We start from the raw sequence: 16,230 nt of genomic DNA, 5'->3' as shown, positions 1-16,230 counted from the left end.
TCCCCAGGAGACATCTGATTTGATAGAACAGATCATACAAGGGCTACGGTTTATCTGTGACGCAGCCTTGGACACTACTCCCTTGTTAGGGCATGCATCTAAGTTAGCAGTGATCCTCAGACGTGTGCTGTGGTTAAAATGCTGGTCAGCTGACCTAGGTTCCAAAAAGACTTTGACCAATCTCCCTTTCCAGGGGAATCGTCTATTTGGAGCCAACCTAGATGAAATCATTAAGGATGCCACCGGGGGCAAGAGTACTTTTTTGCCACAGGCTGCAAAAGCTAAGGGACCTCGCAACAAGCGAGGACCTTTCTTTACCGCCCATAAAGGGCGCCCGGCTGGTACTCCCGGGAAAGGCAAGACTCCTCCAGGAGGGTTCAAGAAGGGCTGGTCGGACAAGCAGAGGACCAACCCAGCCAAACCCGAAGTAAAGGAGTACACAGCCTGAAGGTGCGCCCCCACCCGATTTCAGGGTGGGGGGACGTTTTCACCGGTATTCAGGACATTAGATCGAGCATCAACCACTACTACCGGTGCGATTCTTCCCTTCCAACATTTAAGTACAGGAAGCGGTAGTTACCGTTCCCTGTATAGATCTTTTCCTTTACCTTTTCCTAAGATTAGTCCCGAAACCTCACAGGAATCGGATCTGATTGACCAGATAGGCCAAGTAGCCTCTAGTCGGGTGACTTCGGTCCCTGAGGTTCAACCAGAAAAGATCACCTTTCCTGATAACTATCAGGTATCTGATAAATGTGTGGGAACAGAAAACGACCAGACTTTCTCGGATGGTCGGGGCCAGATAGCTCTAGGGACGCCTGGTTCAGATCCAATCAGCGCCAGTGGTCCTAGAAATTCTAGGCTGGCCTCTTCAAGTCGGCCTGGCCGACTTGGACATGTTAGTCGCAGACGTTCCGTGGGAACTTCGTCTCAGGGAGTGTCTGTAGTCTCAAGGACCTATTTACCTTCGTGCTTTACAGTCGCTGGTTTTAATGGCCTGGCCATTGAGACCCAAGTACTGAAGGACAGAGGTTTGTCTACTTCAGTCATTCCTACCCTTATTAAAGCAAGGAAAGCGACTTCCAGCAAAGTCTATTATCACACATGGAAGACTTATATTGCGTGGTGCGAATCTTTAGGATTTCCTCCACGTACCTATTCGGTGTCTCGAATATTGGCCTTTTTGCAACAAGGGGTTGAGCAGAAGCTAGCCTTGAGCACCATCAAGGGTCAAGTTTCAGCATTAGCAATCTTCTTTCAGAAACCTTTAGCTACCAAATCCTTGGTGCGGAATTTCATCCAGGGGGTGCGGCACCTGGCTCCTCCAGTCCGCGCGCCCTTACCGCCCTGGGATCTTAATTTGGTTTTGTCGGTTCTACAGAAACCTCCCTTTGAAAACATCAGGGAGATTCCCTTGCTTACTTTATCCCAGAAGGTGGTCTTCTTGGTGGCTATTACTTCTGCTCGCAGGGTGTCAGAACTGGCTGCATTATCATGCCAGTCCCCATACCTAGTGATTCATAGGGATAAGGTAGTACTTCATCCTAAGCCATCTTTTCTTCCTAAGGTGGTTTCAGATTTTCATCTGAATGAAGATATTGTACTACCTTCCTTGTGTCCTCAGCCCAAGCATCATCGGGAACATGCGTTGCATTCCTTGGATGTGGTTCGGGCAATCAGGGTATACCTGAAAGCTACGGAATCATTCCGTAAGACGGATTCACTTTTTGTGATCACGGATGGCCCCAGAAAGGGTTTGCCTGCATCTGCCGCGACCATTGCCAAATGGATTAGACAAACGGTGGTACAGGCTTATTCTATTAAGGGTCAGAGTCCTCCGTTCCCTGTTAGGGCGCACTCCACTCGAGCGCTCAGTACTTCCTGGGCCTTTCGCCATCAGGCGTCAGTGGTCCAGGTATGTAAGGCGGCCACTTGGTCGTCGGTACATACCTTTACTAAATTCTATAAAATTGATGTGACGGCATCGGCGGATGCCTCATTTGGTCGCAAGGTTTTGCAGGCCGCAATTTGAGGAGACCGGTGGTCTACCTCGAGGGTTTTTTTCTGTTTGAAAATTTTTTTGTTGAGTCTCATCATTAAGGATGAGCATTGTAAACTTCTAGTTGGCACCGGTTGGGCCTTCTAGATTGGGATTTGATTTCCATTTTCCCACCCCTCAGTTGTGATACTGCTCTGGGACGTCCCGAAGGTGGTGTATCACCGAGGACTACGTCTGTCGATGAGCGCTAGAGAAAAATGGATTTTTGTAAAATCTTACCGTAAAATCCTTTTCTCTTAGCTCATCGACAGACGTAGTCCCCGCCCCTCTGTTTTGGAGTTGGGTTGGGTTAAATTCTCTAAGCACTGCTTTTTCACATAACTGATTTGCTGAGGCAGAGAGAGAGAGGATATACCCTCTGGGACTGCCCCTAGGGTGTGGCCAGAGCTTTTTAATTTCCTGTCTAGTCCTGCTCCTGCGGAGCTAACATAACCCGAAGGTGGTGTATCACCGAGGACTACGTCTGTCGATGAGCTAAGAGAAAAGGATTTTACGGTAAGATTTTACAAAAATCCATTTTTTGTTCTCTTTTGATGGTGTTTTTTAGGTGAGCTCCAGTTGTTTCTGGTTGAGCGCCATATTACCTGGTTGGCTACGTTTAGCCTTTGGGGAGTTACTTTCTTCTTTGCGTGGTCTTCCCACCCCTCATGAAAATACTGCCCTACCCAATTGTCTAAAGAAGATATGGAGCTGCGTCTGTCGATGAACGACAGAGAAAACTGGATTTTTCTACTTACCGTAAAATCTTTTTCTCGACAGGCGCAGTACCCGCCCCTCTGCTTCTGAGCGAATGGGGTTTTTTTTTGTTTGTAAACACTTGCTTGCAACGAAACTAGATGCTGTAGCAGAGTGTGTGGGCTTATGCCTGCAGGGACAGCCCCCATAGGCATGGTAAAGCTTTTTCCAGCCTAGTGTCCTATTCCTGATTGGAGGAGCATAACCCAATGGTCTAAAGAAGATATGGAGCTACGTCTGTCGAACTTGAGAAAAAAAGGATTTTACGGTAAGTACAAAACCACTGTGTTCTGACCCACCCTGCACACATGGAATATATGTCTGGGGGGTTGTCCGGGATGATTGGTGCAGCGGTGGGGGCCCATGTTTTTATCCAGAGGGTCCCGGGTGCCGCATTGAAGGAAGGGGGGGGGCGCCACCGCTGATAGAACTGACGGTGTTATCGCTGCTCCTGTAGCTTGCATGCCTGGAGGGATGCTGGGGAAGCCAGTGCAGTGACAGCTCAGCCATGTGAACAAAAAGTGTCAGCAAAGGAAGACTTCCACCACTGGCTTTCTCTGCTGGGCTCTGCAATAGATGAGTTATCAGTCACAGCCTGGCAGTGAGCAGAGGACATTTTCTTTTGCTTTCGCCTCTGTGAGATCCTCTTAGCTATCACCACACTGGTATCCCCTGGCATCTCTAGATCAGACTAGAAAACTCAGCCGAGAAGAAAAGAGAGGGGGATGATTCTGCTACACAGGGTTCCATACGGATCAAGCAGCCAGGTAAGGAGAACCAGTGCCCCCTCCCCCCCCTGACTGGCAGATCCCCCTAATCTCCCCCCACTAAGCACCAAGACCGCCCTATCTCCCCCCCACTAAGCACCAAGACCCACTAGGCACCAAGACCGCCCTATCCCCCCCCACTAAGCACCAAGACCGCCCTTTCCCCCCCACTAAGCACCAAGACCGCCCTATCCCCCCCCCCCCACTAAGCTTCAAGACTGCCCTATCCCCCCCCCTAAGCATCAAGACCACCCTAACCCCCCCACTAAGCATCAAGACCGCCCTATCCCCCCCACTAAGCACTAAGACCGCCCTATCCCCCCCACTAAGCACCAAGACCGCCCTTTCTCCCCCCCACTAAGCACCAAGACCGCCCTATCTCCCCCCCCCTCTAAGCACCAAGACTGCCCTATCTCCCCCCCCCCCCCACTAAGCACCAAGACTGCCCTATCCCCCCCCCCCCACTAAGCACCAAGACAGCCCTATCCCCCCCCACCCCCACTAAGCACCAAGACCGCTCTATCCCCTTCCCACCCACTAAGCTCCAAGACCACCCTATCTCCCCCCACCAAGCACCAAGACCGCCCCATCCCCCCCCTCTCTAAGCACCAAGACTGCTCCATCCCCCCCCCCCACTAAGCACCAAGACCGCCCTATCTCCCCCCCACTAAGCACCAAGAGCGCCCTATATCTCTCCCCCCGCGATAAGCACCAAGACCTCCCTATCTCTCTCTCTGTCCCCCCCCCCCCCACGCGCTAAGCACCAAGACTGCCCTATCTCCCCCCGACTAAGCACCAAGACCGCCCTATCTTCTCCCCCCCCCCGACTAAGCACCAAGACCGCCCTATCTCCCCCCCCCCGACTAAGCACCAAGACCGCCCTATCTCCCCCCCCCCCCCCCCCCGACTAAGCACCAAGACCGCCCTATCTCCCCCCGATTAAGCACCAAGACCGCCCCATCTCCCCCCCCACTAAGCACCAAGAGCACCCTATATCTCCCCCCCCCCCCCGCGATAAGCACCAAGACCGCCCTTTCTCCCCCCACGAAGCACCAAGACTGCCCTATCTCCCCCCCCCACACTAATTACCAAGACCGCCCTATCCCCTTCCCACCCACTAAGCTCCAAGACCACCCTATCTCCCCCCACCACCACCAAGCACCAAGACCGCCCCATCCCCCCCCCACTAAGCACCAAGACCGCCCCACCCCCCCTCCCCCACTAAGCACCAAGACCGCCCAATCCCCCCCCCCACTAAGCACCAAGACCGCCCTATCCCCCCCCCACTAAGCACCAAGAGCACCATATATCTCTCCCCCCGCGATAAGCACCAAGACCTCCCTATCTCTCTCTCTGTCCCACCCCCCCCCCCCCCCACGCCAAGCACCAAGACTGCCCTATCTCCCCCCGACTAAGCACCAAGACTGCCCTATCTCCCCCCCCCCCCCGACTAAGCACCAAGACCACCCTATCTCCCCCCCCCTGACTAAGCACCAAGACCGCCCTATCTCCCCCCCCCGACTAAGCACCAAGACCGCCCTATCTCCCCCCACTAAGCACCAAGAGCACCCTATATCTCTCCCCCCCGCGATAAGCACCAAGACCGCCCTATCTCCTCCCCCCTCCCGCGCTAAGCACCAAGACTGCCCTATCTCCCCCCGACTAAGCACCAAGACTGCCCTATCTCCCCCCGACTAAGCACCAAGACCACCCTATCTCCCCCCCCCCCCCGACTAAGCACCAAGACCGCCCTATCTCCCCCCGACTAAGCACCAAGACCGCCCCATCTCCCCCCACTAAGCACCAAGAGCACCCTATATCTCTCCCCCCCGCGATAAGCACCAAGACCGCCCTATCTCCCCCCCCCTCCCACGCTAAGCACCAAGACTGCCCTATCCCCCCCCCCCCCACACTAAGCACCAAGAGCGCCCTATCTCTCTCTCCCCCCCCCCCCCCGCGATAAGCACCAAGACCTCTCTATCTCTCCCCCCCCCCTTCAAAGCACCAAGACTGCCCTATCTCCCCCCACTAAGCACCAGGAACCCCTCATCTCCCCCCACTAAGCACCAGGAACCCCTCATCTCCCCCCACTAAGCACCAGGAACCCCTCATCTCCCCCTACTAAGCACCAGGAACCCCTCATCTCCCCCTACTAAGCACCAGGACTCCTCATCTCTCCCTAAGCACCAGGACCCCCCACTCTCCCCACTGAGCACCAAGATCCCCAATCTCCCCCCACTAAGCACCAAGACCGCCCCCCCCACTAAGCACCAAGACCGCCCCATCCCCCCCCCCCCACTAAGCACCAAGACCGCCCTATCTCCCCCCCACTAAGCACCAAGAGCGCCCTATATCTCTCCCCCCCCGCGATAAGCACCAAGACCTCCCTATCTCTCTCTCTGTCCCCCCCCCCCCCGCGATAAGCACCAAGACCTCCCTATCTCTCTCTCTGTCCCCCCCCCCCCCCCGCGCTAAGCACCAAGACTGCCCTATCTCCCCCCGACTAAGCACCAAGACCGCCCTATCTCCCCCCCCCCCCCCGACTAAGCACCAAGACCGCCCTATCTCCCCCCGACTAAGCACCAAGACCGCCCTATCTCTCCCCCCCCCCCCCCCGACTAAGCACCAAGACCGCCCTATCTCCCCCCACTAAGCACCAAGAGCACCCTATATCTCTTCCCCCCGCGATAAGCACCAAGACCGCCCTATCTCTCCCCCCCCCCCCCGCGCTAAGCACCAAGACCGCCCTATCCCCCCCTGCGCTAAGCACCAAGACTGCCCTATTCCCCCCCCCCCCCCCCCCACTAAGCACCAAGAGCACCCTATATCTCTCCCCCCCGCGATAAGCACCAAGACCGCCCTATCTCCCCCCCCCCCCCCGCGCTAAGCACCAAGACTGCCCTATTCCCCCCCACTAAGCACCAAGAGCGCCCTACCTCTCCCCCCCCCCCCGATAAGCACCGAGACCGCTCTATCTCTCCCCCCCCCCCTTCAAAGCACCAAGACTGCCCTACTGCCCTATCTCCCCCTACTAAGCACCAGGAACCCCTCATCTCCCCCTACTAAGCACCAGGACTCCTCATCTCTCCCTACTAAGCACCAGGACCCCCCACTCTCCCCACTGAGCACCAAGATCCCCAATCTCTCCCCACTAAGCATCAGGACCCCCCACCCCCCCTGACTGAGCACTACTTCTCCCTTTTATCCACCTTGAAGACAAAGCTGCATTCTTTTAGGCAGGTATGCAGGGGCTGGGTTGGGGGCCCCATCAGGTAGGCTGTAGGGGGGCCCATGATTTTTAACAGTAGCCCTGCTGTAACTGCCCCCAACCACTGCACTGATCATCCACTGACTGTCCCCCTTTGTCCTCCTCCGGGCCCCCCGTGTCCTCCTTTTATGACACTGTGCATTGCTCTACTTGCACAGTCCACTGCCCTACTGACAGCATTCACTGGCCCCCAAAAAGCATTTTGAAAAAATGAAAAAAAAAAAAAAAATACTAAGAAATATTAAAGAACTATATACACCATCCACTGCTCTGACAGATTCCTGCACATACTACCCACTACTTTCTCTCTGCTCTTCTTTTGTGTAGATGCCCTGAAACATGTCAGGATGGCTCTTATCTGTGTTCTTATGAGTAGGATCCTCTAGTTAAAATTTTGGACCGCAAAGCGTGCCTGTAAGAGACACCTCACACGTATGCCTTTTCAAGGAAGACGTCTGTTTGGTGATGCACTCAACCAATTAAATAAATCAGGAAGGGGTACTTTTTGTCCGTTACAATGCCTGCTTCTGTATTTTATTGCCTTCTTTCAGTCTGGATTATAGGTTTTTAGCTCTCTTGAAGTCTACTTCCAGTGAACAGTTCTGTCCAATACGCCAATATTGGCCAACTGAAATTGCCTGTATATAATGTTTAGGGTGGGAACTTCATGCATGTAACATAGTGTTCCCACGAGTTTACAATATATTTTGGTTTGAAGTAGATTTTCACTTCTGAAAATTTAAACGTCTAAAAAAGGCAGTTTCACGTACATTTTTGTAAATTCATGTATTTAATCCACTGGTTACATAGTTAGCCAGGTTGAAAAAAAGACAGAAGTCCATCTGGCTCAACCAATAAAAAACAAAAAAAGTAAAGAAAACCCAGCCATACAATCCCATATACACAATCCTATACCCGGAGTTGATCCAGAGGAAGGCGAAAAAACCCCAGCAAAGCATGATCCAATTTGCTACACCAGGGGAAAAAAATTCCTTTCTGATCCCCCAAGAGACAATCGGATATTCCCTGGATCAACTTTACCTATAAATATTAGTACCCATTTATAAAATGTACACCTAGGAAAGAATCCAGGCCTTTTTTAAAGCAATCTAGTGAGCTATCCAGACCCACCTCTGGAGGGATTCTATTCCACGTTTTCACAGCTCTTACGGTCAGGGTTTGTACGGTCATGAAAAACCTGGAAAAGTCATGGAATTTTAAAATGGCAATTTATAGGCCTGGAAAATAATTTAATACACAAAGTTTTGGAAAATTCATGGAAATTTGTTTCACAATCACTGTATATTCGAATATGCAGAAAAGAGAGAAAGGCGCCACTCAGTGTAGCAGATGTAAATTATTTTATTGACACATATTAAAAACTTACATGGAGGTAAGCGTCTATCTTCATAGCTCGGCGTCCTTCCGGGTCTGCTGTGTTTCCGTCCCTGAGGCTGGCCAGCAGCCAGGAGATGACACTAGGGGAGAACCAATCAGGGGACTGCGGTGAAGCGCATACCTCACTGGAGGGCCGCACAAAAGTAATGACGCGAGGGGCGGTAGCCGGTTTCGGAGCATGCGTGAACGGCTCCTTGGGGCGGAAACACTGCGGACCCGGAAGGATGCCGAGCGTGTACTGTGCAGAAACCTTTCCGTATTTGGAGACTAAATCTGTTTTCCTCTAGACGTAAAGAGGGCCCCTTGTCCTCTGTGTTGACCTTAAAGTGAATAACTCAACGCCAAGTTCAAACAACTTGCAGGACCCCTTACTGTAAACTGCGTGGACGGGGTCTTGAATCCATCCCGATTTGACTGCTCTGGCTCTCTGTAATTTGCACGGGCTCGCACAGCACAATTTAAGCGGGGGCCCTCTCTGTGATTTCCAGCGCGGTGCGACCCGCTCAAACGCAGCTCGTGACCCTCCAGTGGGTCCCGACCCCCAGGAACTCCTGCCTTAGACCATTCAGAGTAAGAATCATTAACCACTACTCTCTGAATTCTATCTTTTAGCCAATTTTTATCCATTTACAAACTGATCTTTCCAAGCCTGTAGACTTTACCTTAAAACATTAGCCGTGTGTGGGGAACTGTGTCAAGCGCTTTTGCAAAGTCAGAGTATACTACATCCACAGCCAACCCTCTGTCTAAGGTTTTACTTACCTCCTCATAAAAATAAATCAGGTTTGTTTGACAACTTCTGTCTTTCATGGGTTCTGCCCACAGTAAGATAATTCCGTCAATGTGGCACAGGTACAGTGCCTTGCGAAAGTATTCGGCCCCCTTGAACTTTTCAACCTTTTGCCACATTTCAGGCTTCAAACATAAAGATATGCAAAATTATTCAGCCCCCTTAAATCAATACTTTGTAGCGCCACCTTTTGCTGCGATTACAGCTGTAAGTCGCTTGGGGTATGTCTCTATCAGTTTTGCACATCGAGAGACTGAAATTTTTGCCCATTCCTCCTTGCAAAACAGCTCGAGCTCAGTGAGGTTGGATGGAGAGCGTTTGTGAACAGCAGTTTTCAGTTCTTTCCACAGATTCTCGATTGGATTAAGGTCTGGACTTTGACTTGGCCATTCTAACACCTGGATATGTTTATTTGTGAACCATTCAATTGTAGATTTTGCTGTTTGTTTTGGATCATTGTCTTGTTGAAAGACAAATCTCCATCCCAGTCTCAGGTCTTTTGCAGACTCCATCAGGTTTTCTTTCAGAATGGTCCTGTATTTGGCTCCATCCATCTTCCCATCAATTTTAACCATCTTCCCTGTCCCTGCTGAAGAAAAGCAGGCCCAAACCATGATGCTGCCACCACCATGTTTGACAGTGGGGATGGTGTGTTTGGGGTGATGAGCTGTGTTGCTTTTACGTCAAACATAACGTTTTGCATTGTTGCCAAAAAGTTTGATTTTGGTTTCATCTGACCAGAGCACCTTCTTCCACATGTTTGGTGTGTCTCCCAGGTGGCTTGTGGCAAACTTTAAACAACACTTTTTATGGATATCTTTAAGAAATGGCTTTCTTCTTGCCACTCTTCCATAAAGGCCAGATTTGTGCAGTATACGACTGATTGTTGTCCTATGGACAGAGTCTCCCACCTCAGCTGTAGATCTCTGCAGTTCATCCAGAGTGATCATGGGCCTCTTGGCTGCATCTCTGATCAGTCTTCTCCTTATATGAGCTGAAAGTTTAGAGGGACATCCAGGTCTTCGTAGATTTGCAGTGGTCTGATACTCCTTCCATTTCAATATTATCGCTTGCACAGTGCTCCTTGGGATGTTTAAAGCTTGGGAAATCTTTTTGTATCCAAATCCGGCTTTAAACTTCTCCACAACAGTATCTCGGACCTGCCTGGTGTGTTCCTTGTTCTTCATGATGCTCTCTGCACTTTAAACGGACCTCTGAGACTATCATAGTGCAGGTGCATTTATACGGAGAGTTGATTACACACAGGTGGATTCTATTTATCATCATTAGTCATTTAGGTCAACTTTGGATCATTCAGAGATCCTCACTGAACTTCTGGAAAGAGTTTGCTGCACTGAAAGTAAAGGGGCTGAATAATTTTGCATGCCCAATTTTTCAGTTTGTTAAAAAAGTTTGAAATATCCAAAAAATTTCGTTCCACTTCATGATTGTGTCCCACTTGTTGGACTTCTGCTTGCCTTTTGAGTTGAAAAGTTGACACCCAAAATTATAGGACAGCTCAGTGTGTCTTGGTCCTGTACATTTTTGTGGATTTTTGGAAGTGGAAGACCATAAATGTTGGCATTGTGGGATTTTAGAAACTCAAAAGTTTTTTTTTTTTGTTTTTTATATTTATTTTTTTTTGGTTTGTGTTTTTTTTTTTTTTTGTTACACAAATGTCGTTTAACTGCTTTATCAATAACTTGATAGAAATCTTTTGGAAACTACCCACTATTGTGTGGTAAATTGCATACCAATACTTGTCTAATTCTTCATGACATATATGTAAATATTGTTCATGACACATTAGAACTAGTAGGAGTTCTACCTTTTATCAGACGGTTTAATGATCAAATAATTTTTCGTTTAACTTTTTAAGAGTTTGATTTTGTGATGACGTAAAGTTATTCGAAGAGGATTTGAGGTCTTCAACTAAAAGTTTGACAAATAACACTAGGTTTTATGTTTGTAGGGAATTTACACTTTTTAAAAAAAAAAAACGAAGGAATTTCAGTAGGAGGCTGCTGCCCCACAGATTACATTAGGGATAAGGGTTCCATACTTGCCGTGGATCCATTTTTGTAATAAAAAATATATATTTGTAACAGTCATTGTTCTGTTATGTGTTGCAGGAATTTCGGTCAGCAGCCTAAGTGACAACCTGTTTGTTCTTCATGTTAAATGTGAAGACAACAAACAAAAGGTACAGTCTTTGGTCCTCCTTTATTCCTGAAATTATATTATAAAAAATGTTTATTTGTCTGCATATAAAAACACTTGTTCATATAGCAATGTTTACAGCTACAAGAAAACCTTGTTTTCTGAATACATTGCAACTATTTGATTATCTGTAAACTAGTGCAGTTGTGTATTTCAAACGTGAATAACTGATAGTTGCTGTGTGTAATGCAATGTAGCACCTACTGTGATATCTACTTTATATATGTTACATGTTGTCATCCACATAGCATAACTTTAATCAATTAGATCAAATTTGTTGCTTAGCTTTTTTTACTTTTACCCCTGAACTGAATTTATTGGTGGAATTTAAAAAAAAGGTTGGGCACTTATTGTGTACCATAATTAACCCTGTCTGTACTGTGCAGGCAGATCTCCAATATCAGTTGTATATTAGATGTGAATACTGTCTTTTCCTAAGAAAAGGTAAAAGTTTTAGAAGCTGGGTTTATTTGTTTTATGTTAATGATGGATATCCATAGTCTGTGTGGGGAAAGCAACTTTGTGAGACTGTTCAGTATCTGCTATGAGACCTCCTCAGAGAGTGTTAAAAGGTAAGAATGTATTTTTTTATGTAGGTATGTTCTGTGACTAGGAATATATAACAAACATACAGTGGGGTTTTTACAGATTTGACTGCAAAATCAAAATACTCTTTATAGAATCACCATTTGTATATTGGAAGCTGATGGTTCTGTTGAGGTCTTTGGAACTCTTTGAAGTAAATCTGTCATAAGAGCTGTGCAAACTATTTGCGTTATATAATTCCTGTTTGATAATAGAAATATGAGTGTTGCCATTACTAACCTGAAAATGCTAGTTACCAGGCTGGCACGCTTAGGTTTTTTTTTACCCCATGTAGTGGGGCTTTGCCCGCACTGCATGGGTCGACTTTGTTTTTTTTTTTTAGGGGTAAGCATAAGGTTTAAACTCACCGATCCTATGCTGAGGACTATGCTGACATCAGGAACAGTCCATTTTCATATTTTGGGTTTTTCCCAAATGATTAGTGCCACCATTTATTGCCAGCAACCCTAATCATTCTGTTCTGCTGGCAGGGAAGGCTCCCTGCCAGCAGAACACAATAGTGCTGCTGGAAGGATTCTCCCATCAACACTGATTGTGTTTACGGGGGTATTAGCAATTTTACTTTCTTCCACCTGTGGTGAAAGGGAAGAAATTTGCATAATCTTTGGCCTGCCTTAGAACAACCTTATCTACATAATATTTCCGGGACAGGGACTCAATGTCCCTGTCCTGGAAATCGCCATTACAGGTAGGAAAATGGCAGAAGGACAGGAGAACTATGGCAGTCTGTTACTTTTGTATGTGCGAGCATTCCAGTTAGAAGGAAGTAGGGACACCAGTTCTCCCTGCTGAGCTATGGTCTGACAGGGGTATACCCCCACTCCCTAGAGAACACACCAGCCAGCACTCGCGGCCATTGGCTGCTAGCACTTATCGGATCCTGATCAGCTGCTGGCTTTCCAGCATGCCTATTCAGCCGGCTTCTGTCGGACAGGCTGGTGTACATACAGGCATTTTTTTGTTAAACCGGCCAATATTCAGCCCGTGTGTCCCGGGCTTAATTGCATTTTCATACAAAGTGCACTTATTTTTTTGCCCTTCCCTGCTGACATAATATATCCTCCCCTCCACAGATTCATAATTTTCTAGATACAACACCCACAGGCACAGGCTCCTGTGTTGATATCCAGCACCGCAGGTGCTCTCATCTTGGCCGTGCCCACACAGTAGCAGCAGAGCGCCATAGGAGGCTGTGGGACTTGTCTCCTACTCAGGAGGCAAAGGTTGGCGAGCCCCATACAAGTCTTCGGGGCTTCAGTGCGCAGACATAGCCAGGGAGAGAGGTCTTGCAGTGCTAAATGTCAACAAGCTCAGGAGGCTGTAGGCATCGGATCTTGGTAAGTATGCGTTTGTGGAGGGGAGGAATCTGTCAGGTCAGTGAAGGGGGGCATAAATAATAAGGTACATTTATATGAAAGTGCACTTCCTCTTAAAGGATAAGGTCACCTATGGGAACATGTTACATGTTCTATGTGTTTTTAGGGTGGAACATGTAACATGTTCCTGCTAGTGATCAACCAATATTTTGGCCATTGCATATCGGTATCGGCCGATATTTTCGTACATTTGAAAAAAAAAAAAATATTTTTTTTTTAACCACTTTACCGCTGCTCACTAGAGCTCTACTGCGGCAAAGTGGCTCGATAACGTCTGGCGACGTAGACCTACGTCGCCAGACATTCCCCCCCCCCCTCGGCGGCGTGCGCGCGCCGCCGGAGGCTCACTCCCGCTGTATTCAGTCACAGCGGGAGTCGGGCCAGGGGAGGAGCAGCTGCGATCGAGCTGCTTTTCCCCGATCGTCGGGGAATCGAGTGTGGAGATCCGCCCGCTTGTGTAAACAAAGCGGGCGGATCTCCTAAGTGACAGGCAGGGTCAGATTGCAGTATTTCAGCATAGCTGAACCTGCGATCTGTCCTTGTGTCACATAGTCCCCTCCCCCCACACACGTCAGTAAGCACCAGGCATACATTAACCCCTTGATCACCAATAAAAATTAACCCCTTCCCTGCCAGTGTCATTTTTACAGTAACAGTGCATATTTATAGCACTGATTACTGTAGTAATGTCACTGGTACCCCCAAAAGTGTCAAAAATGTCAGTCAAGAGTGCGATCTGTCCGCCGCAATGTCGCAGTCCCGCAAAAAGAATCACAGATCGCCGCCATTACTCATTAAAAAAAAAAAAAAAAAAAAACACCAAAAACGACAGAAATCTTTCCCTTAGTTAGTAAACGCAATGACTTTTGCGCAAACCAATCAAAATAGGCTTATTGCGATTTATTTATTTTTTTTACCAAAAATATGTAGCAGAAAACAAATTGGCCTAAAACTATAAATTTAGATTTTTAAATTTTTTTGGGGGGAATTTCATATAAAAAAATGTGAAAAATGTTATTTTTTTCAAAATTGTCGCTCTTTTTTTGTTTATAGCGCAAAAAGTAAAAATCGCACAGGTGATCAAATACCACCAAAAGAAAGCTCTGTTTGTGGGAAAAAAGGACGTCAATTTTGTTTGGGTACGGCGTTGCATGACCGCGCAATTGTCAGTTAAAGTCGCACAGTGCCGAATGGCAAAAAGTGGCCCAGACGTAAGACAGCAAAATCATTTGACATCACTTCCGGGTTTTTACATGGAGACCAGATCAGAGCCGAATGCGGCTTTGATCGGGTCTTCGGTGGCCGTGCAGGCTGGTTGGGTGAGCTGCGGAAGGCAGCGGGAGTGGGGGGGACATCTCCTCCCGCTCCTTGTAATGACAGCCGAGCGGCTTCTCAGCCGCATCGGTTGTCATTACAAGACAGCCGACCGTCAGTTATAGACGCCGGTACCGGGGTGATGCCTCTAGCTGCAGGCATCACTCCGGTACAGCCACTTTCCCTAAATATCGGCAATATCGGTCACCTTTGTGGCCGATTCCGATATATCGGGGAAAGTGCAGATCGGCCCTCGATATATGGATATATCCATGAGCTGTGGTAGTTCAAGGATTCTTCCTGTCAGTGTAAAACTGTCTGTCCGTATGATGTACGGCAGACAGCTTACACTGACAGTCTGCAGAAGCCCTGCATGGCACCAGCAGTGGTGATCACTGGTGCAATGCTTTTTAGGCTCCAAAAAAAAATAGTGCATATTTTTTTACCTGCAAAAAAATGTGCATTTTAAAGGTGAACTTCTCCTTTAAGGCCTCGTTTAGACTTTCTTTAATGCTATCTGAAATGTAATCTGCAGACAGCATAGAAGTTGTGAAGAGGAATTGTATTGCCTCCTCACCGCCTGTGTTAACATCTTAATTACCAGACAACCATGCGCGTTGGGGGGTGGGTCCAGCGTGGCACCATTCACTTGAATGTATTGCACTCTGTGGCACAAATGCCCTGCCACGGCCGTGAACCAAGGCATTGCTCTATAGCATGTGTACACCTCCAGCCAGTGCCTCAGCAGTAACGGGGGCAGAAAATACATGGCTCAAACACAATGTTTCTCTTACGTCCTCCGACAGTCGCCGCCCACTCATACAGTCTTCACCAGTGGGTATTGACCTCTTATCCATAGGAGCAAGCTAGGCATAATACTTGTTAAAAACAAAGCATTTACATAGCCACACCTATGGGGGCTGTCCCACTGGTCCAATACCCCCCCCTGCTATCAGCCATCCCAACTCAGTTTGTCTTCTGCCTAGTTAGGAGTGAGATAGGCTCTCCCTGTGCTGGGACTACAGTCTCAGACTTCTTTCTTTTTCTTTATGATTTTATTTCAGGGAATGTGTTTTTTCTTTCACATTACTAGCTGTTTATTTCTCAGCTTTTAGTTAGTCACTTCTTCAAGATGATGACGGCGTTGCGGAGCTGGGAGTCAGACTGGTCATCCTGGTTTTCCAGGACAGAGGGCCTGATGGAATCCCAGCCCGCCATCGAGCGTTTAGCAGGCTATGTATTCGCCCTGGCCTCGCAAACGACCCATCCCTGTCCTCAGGGATGCAAGCCTGCGAGGTGGCTACCTCGCCTGGACGTCTCCCCACAGTTCTTCGTGTACTGTTAGCGTCCTGCGTTTTTGTCTGACGGCACCCCTGCCATCTGAGGGTGGGCGGTTTCCATCGATGAGAGGCACCCCACGCCATCGGGTACAGGTAATTACATTCAGTGTCATGTCTGGGGCTGGTAGTCCTGTGTGTCTGTGTTATCCCCTCATGTCTGTGCGTTTTTTTTTGGGCTCCCTGATTCCGGTCCCTACGGGGGGTTTTTTCTCAGTCTTTGCGCTGTGTGGGTTGTGGGGGTCCCTCTCCTGTGTCACCTTAGGGTGTTTCTTGGAGGCACAGACACGTGTGGCGACCGCTGGGGGGTAAAACACCGCCGGTCCGCCATTTTAGGTGTGGGCAGCATGTCTGGCTTCA

The 16,230-nt window shown here is 48.6% G+C and overlaps 1 protein-coding gene across 6 annotated transcripts in view; it reads left to right on the top strand.

The window, feature by feature from the left end:
- Nucleotides 1–16,230, top strand: part of MYO1C (myosin IC) — a 393,404-nt gene that overhangs the window by 355,084 nt on the left and 22,090 nt on the right. For all 6 annotated transcript variants that reach the window (XM_082245855.1, XM_082245858.1, XM_082245856.1 and 3 more), the window contains exon 29: nucleotides 11,150–11,220. In XM_082245855.1, coding sequence (XP_082101981.1) covers nucleotides 11,150–11,220 — 71 coding nt within the window. The remainder of the gene's footprint in view (nucleotides 1–11,149; nucleotides 11,221–16,230) is intronic.

The sequence above is a fragment of the Pelophylax lessonae genome, assembly GCF_965119305.1.
Source record: "Pelophylax lessonae genome assembly, chromosome: 2".
NCBI classification, from domain to species: Eukaryota; Metazoa; Chordata; class Amphibia; order Anura; family Ranidae; genus Pelophylax; species Pelophylax lessonae.
The sequence above is the reverse complement of the archived record's forward strand: the minus strand, read 5'-3'. Positions and strand labels throughout refer to the sequence as shown.